The sequence below is a fragment of the Anopheles marshallii genome, chromosome 2, assembly GCF_943734725.1.
Source record: "Anopheles marshallii chromosome 2, idAnoMarsDA_429_01, whole genome shotgun sequence".
NCBI lineage: Eukaryota > Metazoa > Arthropoda > Insecta > Diptera > Culicidae > Anopheles > Anopheles marshallii.
The window spans coordinates 62,674,813-62,684,055 of NC_071326.1; the positions used below are offsets into that span (position 1 = coordinate 62,674,813).

Sequence of the window (9,243 nt, forward strand, 5' to 3'; positions counted from 1 at the left end):
TTGCCAATGGTGGTTTCCTTTTAAAATATTGATCAAATGTTTCCCATAATTGGGTATTATTTATAAAACCACAATATTCTTAAAATACGTTTTTCGTATAGCAATCATTGGTCTGATGCTTTTACAAAGGACTAATGAACTAGACGAGCTAATGTTTTTGATGGTAGCTCCATGAGTCGAGGAGTTAGTGTCGTAGTAGCAATTCTTTGGTTTGCTTAAAAACATGATTAAATTCGTTCATTTAAATCCATACTTTATTATCTCCAATGGTGGATGTTCGCTTGAGGGGCCCTTAAGCGGATTGGCCGGAGGCTCTAGGCGGGGAAACTGAATAAGATCAATCGCTCCGATCAATGATCAATCGCAATCACGGAAAACGCGATAATTAATGATATCTAAGCTGGAAGTTTCTTGGTTTTCAATGTGCGGTTCGCATTTTAGCTTTTATTCGGTTAGTCCATATCAGGTTTATTATTTACTTACTTACTTATTTACTAACTTATTTATCAGGCGCTATAACCGCTTCGCGGACTTGGCCTGCTGCAGGAGTCCACTTACCGCTCACGATCGAGCACCGTCATCTGCCAATCTATTATCCCGGCCTTTCTGGCGGACGTATCAACGCCATCATTCCATATCAATTTGAGCCTACAACGCATCCTCTGTCCATTTGAACGACTCAAAAGTATTTTACGGTCTGGGTCGTTCGGTATCAATCTCATGACGTAACTTGCCCTCCGGAGTTTGGCGAGTCTAATACGCTGTACGGCAGTAAGCTCAAAGATCTCGTCATTGTAGCGGCTCCTCCATTGTCCTTCCACACATACGGGGCCAACAATCCTTCTGAGCATCTTCCTCTCGAACGCGGATAAGAGGGTTTCGTCAGTTTTGGACAAAGTCCATGTCTTAGACGATGTGAGTACTGGAATTATATAGGTTCTATATAGTTCCCACTTCGTTCGTCGCGATAGATGTTTTCAGTGAAGAAGTTTCCTCAGACTGTAGTATGATTGGTTGACAACCGGCCAGCACCCTAGCGCGTATTTCAACATCAATTTTATTGTCGATACTGACTTATGACCCAAGATAGGTGATATTTTGGACGACTTCGAAAGATCGCTTACCTATTTGTCTATATCATCAGCGTATGCCAAAATCTTAATTGCTTCCTGGTCCTGATCCCTGAAGTGTTTACCTCCGAGTTGCGGATGGTCCTCTCTAGTACAAGGTTGAAGAGTAGACAAGCTAGCCCACCCCCTTGGCGCCCAGACCCTTGGTGGCAGCAAAGAGGCCTGAGAGTTTTCCATCCACCATCTCCTGGCATGTGGTGTTGGTCATTATAATTCGTACTAATCTGGTAAGTTTGGCCGGGATTCCAAAAGAGCTCATTGCGTCATAAAGTTTTACTCTGGTTATGCTGTCGTATGCGACCCTGTAGTCGATGAAGAGATGGAAGGAGTGTAGTGGTTGATCATTGGTTGATTTTCCGCGTCGGAATCCCCTCTGATAGTTTCCAACTACCTTTTCTGGAACAAGACGATCTTTTAGTATAAGGGAGAATATTTTGTAGGCGATATTCAACACGGTAATACCCCTGTAATTGCTGCCCTCTAGCTTATCTTCCTTCTTGTATATGGGGTAGATGATACCAAGATTCCAATCACAAGGCATCGGTTCACTATCTCATACCTCAATAATAATTCGATGAATTTCATTTTCTTGTAATACACCTCCATTTTTTATCAGTTTTGCTACTACTACTTCCATCAATGCCTAATGCCTTATTATTCTTAAGCCGACGGATGACCTTTCGTGTTTCGTCGATGCTCGTTGAATTAATCGTTTAGTAATTGATAAAAATACTGAGCCCATCGCGAGACGACCTTTGGCTGGTAACTGACCAAATCTTCTCATCCTTGTTTTCGCTCACTGATTTCATTCGCTGTCTACATTCTTTGTCGAACCTTTATCGATAAACCTTCGAGGTCCTTGTTTATGTGTGGCTAGGACGTCATTTAGTATTTTCGGAGTCTTTGGGTGCGCTATATATTACAAATGCGAATTACAAAAGCCCATAATAATCGTAGTCTGGGGGCGTAACGAGAATCGGTTATCGTTAAGTCCATATCGAGAAATCCTTAAGCTTTCTGTTGTCCGTTATTTATTTGTGGTAAGGAGACAGGCCCTGGCCCAAGTACCTTTGGAGGGCCTAGTGACTGCTTGGTTTAGCGTTTGGTTGTCGTTCAGCTAGCCCATTTCCTATCCACCCCCTCCTGTGTTATTATGCGCCACCAACCGCCCCATGGGTTGGGATTAGCACATATATCGAAGCTTGGATGTGCGTTGATACATGCTGCCACGTGCATGTATACACCAACACCATAAATTAATTGAAGCACATCTTCGCTGAAACCAATAAGCATAAGGACCATTCACCATTGTATGTAAGCTCGTGAATCTTATCTTATCCGGACCAGCTTTTGCTGATTATGATTACGTTGATTACCAACGTACCGATTGTTTATCAAAGAATTGTAACATAGATTACTTTCTTGCATGATTCATCACAATCAAAAATTAAATATGAAATAGCCGAATTCGTAGCGTCGTTTTGTTATTAAACATTTATTTTGTCTTAGTTTTTTACATTCAACAGATTTGTTTTATTTCCAAACAGTTAAGATTTGTGTAGTCCCTCGAAATTCAGTACTGTCGCCTAATATCACTCTGTCTGGAAAAGGATATCTTCCTTTATCTGCTGCATAGAGTTCACTGTCTTAAATTTTCGCTCGTGGAGTACTTAGTAACACTAAATGCTCCACTAATCGTATTGAACGTGAAGCACGTAATTGAAAAAAAACAGAAGGAAATGCAACTGCGTTTAAAAGAGTAAGAAAACTGAAACCCTGTTTAATGACGCGTGAACTTATCGAAAAGCATGTATATAAAGGTTGAAAAATACTTAAATTTATATGACTGATGAACATCATTGGTAGAATAGAAATGTACGCACATTTGAAAATGTCGTAAACAAAAAAAACCTTTTAAACCGAAAGATGAAAATATTAGTGATGGTTAGTCGCAAACAGTAACCACTACACCTTAGTCGCTCTTGTCCGCACTAGAAATGGTGATTTTCTTCTGCAGTTTGCTGTATTCTTCTGTTAGACGGTCGTATTCGCGGTTCAGGCTTTCCGATTGGGATTTCATAGCCTCCTTATCCTTACGCTCCTTGGCCAGCTCTTGTTCAAGCTCGGAGACCTTTTTCTTTAAGTCTTCGGTCTGAAAATAGCCACATAAACGATAATGAAACATTGCACGACAGCAATGCACAATACGTCAAACTCACATTTGGAACATCACCGCCAGCCGGCTTGTCCTTGGCATCGGCTTTCTTATCGCCGTCCTTCTGCTGATTCATCAAGGTGCGAGCAGCGCTGGTTGCACTTTGCGCTTGCTTCATTGAAGCTTCTGCTTGTGCCAGCAGTACTGCCTGTCCACTGATGAGTGACACCAAGCGACGGATCACCAACGACAGGAAGATGGCAAAGCCGGAAATGTAAAAGTTGCGCTGTGCCCGGAACAATCGCATGCTGTGTTGCATCTCCACGTTTAAGTGAGTTTCGGTGTGTGTATGATCTATAAGCGAGCCAATAATCGAAGAAACATGAGCCAACACTCTGCTACGGGTTCGATTTCAACGTATGTTTTCGTTTGCACCACTTACCATTGGACGAATATTTACGCATTTCACGGATGGCTTCCAGGAGGAACAGAACCAACACAGCCAGCAACAAATAGAAATAGGTCTGAGCTTGGCGGCTCAGCATTGCCAGGAAGCGGGATTTGAAAAATCGATGCCATTGCTGGGGACTCCGGAGTGGTAGAACGAGAAAAAGCACGACGAATATCTCCACGTACAAAAACGATGCAATAATGCCCCAGACGAGAGTCATTTTGGCAGGACTGTAATACGCTTTATCAAGAATTCAGAATGGGTACGGCACAGTCTATAAATATCACAAATGGGAAAGCGCTGATGTGTTTTTTCTTTTGTTTTCGCACGACACAAATTTGTTCCGGTATTGCAAGGGTTCACAGAAAGGTCTCAACGCGGCGTACGATCAGGAAGCAATGGCATGCCTTGAACGTACGGATGCGCTTCAAATAGCAGTGCTAGAGACACGTATGTCGCTGATGAAACTTTGAACCCAAACAAGACACGGATGAAGATGTTGGGAAGATGGGAGGAAAGGGCTTACCTGTATTTGACCGACGAAACAACAGATTGACGAACGCGTTTGACTCACCGTAGTCCAACAGCTGCAAAATTCAACAGAAGAAAAAACGTTTTTACTGCGAAGTTGGCCTTGGACTTGTTGTTGGTACGCAGTGTTGCATTAAACGTCAAACGTCAAACTGAAGTCGGTTTACGAACAGCGAATTGCTACCGAATGCATTCTGCATCTCCGTAAAAATAAAGAGGCAAGGTGTATAATTCCAGCAGCATGTAGCTATGCAACGACAAATAATATATAATTTTTTTAATTAAACAGCTACTGACTGCGAATGAACAGAAAAACGCAACTTTCTCAAAAATGAAGGCATTTTCGAACAGCTTCGACCATTTTCGAACTTGGTTTGACAGTTTACATTTGTTTACCTCGTTTTCCAAACAAGAGATTTTGCCGTGCATTTTCGTTTTCCAGTACCCCAAGGGTTAAACAAGAGCAGTCCAAAGTGGATCCACTCGGAATATCAGACATGTTGAAGTTCTTGGTGAGTTTTCTCCAGAGTTTTGGAAGATTTGTTTGTTTCCGATCATCACATGATCGAAAAGATAGAGCAAAGCCATTGCATAATCTTCGCGTCTCAATTGAATCAATGATAGAAGCAGCATGTGTACCGCTGACTATTTTTAGATCTAAAAAAGTTTGATGCTTAAAAATCAACGAAGAGAGGGAAAGTTGTGATCAGATTAAGTGACCTTTGCTTACTTTTTCTTTCATCCCAAACAGCTGACGTTCGGTGCCGGTGTTTACACCGGAATTTACATCTCCCAAAATTATGAGGTGAGCTACAGTTCCTGTTTCATCTATATGACGACGTAGTAACCGGTCACTGATCGTTCTGATTTCATCATTTAGGTACCGAGAGTTGACGAACCGGGCAAGTTATTGGAAAAGGCGAAAGAATTTGCTGATCAGTACAAGAAACCGTAACTAAGGATCGATGATAGCCGTCACGCGGCCAGCGGGACTGTTGTTTGTGCATACTATTCTCAGGATGGCTCTAAATTAGTTCTTTCACTGCTACATTAGAGTAATTTGTTTATCATGCTGACCACTAAGTGATGCAGATCAAATTTTTGCTATATTGTATATGCTTTACGTCTTTTATTGTTTCGCCCTCTCACCATCCTCTATGTGGTAGTGAATAATAAATACAAACTGTTTACCAAAATGCACACCCGGATTTGGTTTTTGCTGGTTTCGGCTCAAAGTAACGAGATACCTCCGCCGGAGTATTCCAATCTTTTCTGCGGTTCGACGAAGGCTAACCAATCGGACGCATGCGTTGGAAGGAGGCCCATGCTGTGACACTTGTACAAAGCCAGACCGATGTTGACGAGGTTACCAAGCAGAAATACGAGCTTTTGACCGGTGGCAGAGATACCTTCAATCACTTTAAATGTGGAATGCGTCGAAAGTATCATTTTGATCGGCCGGATGAACATCATCACCACCATCATGATAGGGAAGATACTGATCGAGTTGCCCGACATATACATGATTACCAGGTTCATCGGGAACTGCTTGATAGGTCCAAGGGCAATCTCCCACGATTTCTTCAGGATTAGGTGACTTTGATCGGTTTGGTTCACCACCTTGCTGCTGATCACATCAGCCGACGGATTGTAACCAGGCGGCGCGGCAATATCAGAACCGCTGCTGCGAGACCTGCAACCAAAACAAGGAAAGGCACATTTTATACCAAAACAAGCATTGAGAATTTCACTATTTGTTTAGCCTTGCACCACCAGCGCAGAGCCACGCTTTACTAATTCAATAAATTACGAACTTGGTGTTGAAATCCAGCGCCCATTTGAACTTCTTAGCTGCTACCTTTGTTGCCATTGTTAGTTGTCTTCAATTTCAATATGATAATAAAAACTATTGCACAAAATTTAGGATTTTTGTATGGTAGAAAAACATGCACTGAAATCGTGTGTGTGAGTTTTTTTTTCTTCTCTTTGCTGCACCTTGACGTTTATTTGACAATTGTATAGACAGCAGTCCCGATGAGTTGTAGCATTTTTCACCACCTGGGTCCAAAGCATTCCGATGTAAACAAAATACAGCTAGCACCGGCGCGCAACAAACATACTGTACGAAAAAGTACTGAAACAAGTCTGTATTTCTTAACTAATTGCTTTCCAACCTCGAAGTGATAAAACTATCACAATGGCGGAGGAAGAAGATCCAAAGGAATATCGCTGGGAGACTGGATACGAGAAAACATGGTAAGAAGCTTCGCGCTGCAGAAGCTGCTTCATTCCCTACCGACTGATTGATAATTTTTCATTCCGTTGCATATATCCCAGGGAAGCCATCAAAGAAGACGACGATGGCCTTATCGAGGGTTCTGTCTCCGACATCATCCAGAAGGCCAAACGCAAGCGGCAAGCAATGAAACGTGGTTTCAGCAAGCTCGGAATGATGCGACATCTATACGTGTTGCTCGATTGTTCCGAGGCTATGACTGTACCGGATCTAAAACCAACCCGCTTTATCTGCTCGCTTAAGCTTCTTGAACTGTTCATTGAGGAATTCTTCGATCAGAACCCAATCTCCCAGCTTGGTGTTATTGCAATGAAAGCTAAGCGCGCGGAAAAGATCTCCGAACTGGGTGGTAGCTCCCGAAAGCATATTAAGGCGGTACATGCATTAAACAACGGTGTACAATTGGTCGGGGAACCATCGCTTCAAAATGGCCTGGAATTGGCACTGAAGACGTTACGCATGATTCCGCAACACGCTAGCAGAGAAATTTTGATCATCATGGGAAGCTTGACCAGCTGCGACCCCAACGACGTTCATCTGACGATAGAAAATCTTAAAACGGAGGGTGTGCGTTGCTCCGTGCTTTCACTGTCAGCTGAAATTCGAATCTGTAAGTTCCTTTGCACCGAAACTGGCGGGATGTTCGGTGCTGTACTAGACGATGCGCACTACAAAGATCAACTGCTGCAGCACATCGATCCACCGCAGGCCGGCAATCAACAGGAGTTTTCACTGATAAAGATGGGTTTCCCACATGGCAAAACAGAGTCGGGCAAGGAACCACCGTTGACGATGTGCATGTGTCACATTGACAGTGCAGATGAACCGGCCAAGCTTACCTCGGGGGGTTACCATTGCCCTCAGTGCTACAGCAAGTATTGCGAGTTGCCGGTGGAATGCTCAGCGTGTGGTCTCACATTAGCTTCGGCACCACATCTTGCACGCAGCTACCATCATCTGTTCCCTGTGCCGCATTTTAATGAACTACCATTGGAACAGTTACAGGTGCTGGAACCACGAGATCCTCCGGTAACAAATTGTTACGCATGTCAGAAAACTCTCGTTATTGGTACAGATAAAATGGTGTACGAGTGTGGTGCCTGCCAGCAAGTATTTTGCATCGATTGCGATATTTTCATTCATGAAACTTTGCACTCGTGTGTTGGATGTACGACGATTCCGGCTTCTGCTCAAAGCTTACAGGCGCGTAAACCAGTGCCACCACCACACAGTTTATCCGTCATTTGAGTAGGCGAAAGTAGCGGTGAGTAAATGTAAATGTCTGAACGTGGTTCAAATATACATACCCGTAAGAAACACTATATTACAATCTATTACGAGAAGAAATGCGTCTTAGCGCTATCCTCCTTATCGAAATCGTGTTTAGGAAAGCCATCCGAAACATAGAGGCCACATTATCTTTTTTAAGTTGAATGAAGGAATTTTTGGTTACTACTGTTCAATGCTTACTTTTTTGTTTTATTTTAATTGTTTATTCGGTCTTGGCTTGCAAAATAGAGAGGTAAGCTAACTCTTATGTTTACACATTAATACACACTGTGAATTACACATACCATTTATTACGTAGCGTACAAAATCGAATTCTTTACCCACTTTTACCCACAAACCTATTTCACAAATGCGAAATAAAACAAAAGTGCACAAGAATCAAGAAAATGGCTGTGGAGGTCACACAAGACATGATTGGTTGCCAAACATTTGGGCTAGTGTAGTCATGAACTTGCTACGTGGAATTGCAGAACATCATATTAAAACCTTGGATACCGTCTTACAGCCTCTTGCCACTGAAATAGTTTTTCGGATGTAATAGAAGCTTGAGGCGACACGGACGACTTTCCTATCGAGAAGTGCAGAAGCACGTGTGTATATTTTAGGTTAAGAGTTTGACATTTTTGTCTACAGTGTTTGCAAAGAAAACAGCTACACCATGTAGCTAACTGTCAGGTTGCATCCTGACACCCCTGCTCAACCGCTACAGTTAGCCAAACCAATGCTTGAGCAATGTCTACGAAAAACCGCTACTGGAAGACTCTTAGTCATCATATCCGCTTGTTGATCTGCAGATGGTATATACTTCAGACAGATTTTTCCTTCCCGTATCAAGTCTCGAAGATAATGGAATTTTACATCAACGTGTTTTAAGCGTCCAAAATCCTTCGACTCTTCAGCAATTCTTATGGACGACTGGTTGTCTTCGTAGAAACATATCGGCTCCTTAGGATCGTATCCTAAATCTCGCAACAGTCGTACCAACCACTGCTCATGACATGCAGCTACGCACAATGCTGCTAGTTCTGCCTCCGTCGATGAAAGAGAGACAACCTGTTGTTTTCGGGTAATCCAAGCAACAGTGCACCCAAAAACTTTGAACACTGCACCACTGATAGATCGCCTATCTACAGGATCATTTGCCCAGTCGGCGTCCGAAAACACTTCCATCGTCACTGCCTCAGGGTTTCCACGAAACACTAAGCCAACATCCAAAGTTCCCTTGACGAAGCGCAAAATTCGCTTCAAGTAAGTCCAGTGTAAATCCGTTGGGCAACTTTGATATTGACTGCAAATATTAACAGCAGCTGCCAAATCTGGTCGTGTAGTCAACGTAGCGTATGTCAAGCAGCCAACCAACTCTCGATAGGGTTGATTCGTTCGATCCTTC

At 42.8% G+C, this 9,243-nt stretch overlaps 3 protein-coding genes across 3 annotated transcripts; 1 reads left to right on the forward strand and 2 right to left on the reverse strand.

The window, feature by feature from the left end:
• Nucleotides 1–3,102: 3,102 nt before the first annotated feature.
• LOC128719024 (B-cell receptor-associated protein 31) lies at nucleotides 3,103–3,956 on the reverse strand. Its single transcript, XM_053812643.1, has 3 exons — nucleotides 3,728–3,956; nucleotides 3,350–3,639; nucleotides 3,103–3,282 (listed from the first exon to the last, which is right to left on the reverse strand). Exons 1-3 carry the CDS (start codon nucleotides 3,954–3,956, stop codon nucleotides 3,103–3,105), a joined length of 699 nt encoding a protein of 232 aa, XP_053668618.1.
• A 1,534-nt stretch (nucleotides 3,957–5,490) lies between these two features.
• On the reverse strand, nucleotides 5,491–6,137 carry LOC128707776 (ER membrane protein complex subunit 4). The gene is made up of 2 exons (XM_053802732.1): nucleotides 6,082–6,137; nucleotides 5,491–5,951 (listed from the first exon to the last, which is right to left on the reverse strand). The coding sequence occupies exons 1-2, from the start codon at nucleotides 6,135–6,137 to the stop codon at nucleotides 5,498–5,500; spliced, it is 510 nt and encodes a 169-aa protein (XP_053658707.1). The 3' UTR covers nucleotides 5,491–5,497.
• A 327-nt stretch (nucleotides 6,138–6,464) lies between these two features.
• LOC128707163 (general transcription factor IIH subunit 2) lies at nucleotides 6,465–7,811 on the forward strand. Its single transcript, XM_053802111.1, has 2 exons — nucleotides 6,465–6,523; nucleotides 6,605–7,811. Exons 1-2 carry the CDS (start codon nucleotides 6,465–6,467, stop codon nucleotides 7,809–7,811), a joined length of 1,266 nt encoding a protein of 421 aa, XP_053658086.1.
• Nucleotides 7,812–9,243: the final 1,432 nt, after the last annotated feature.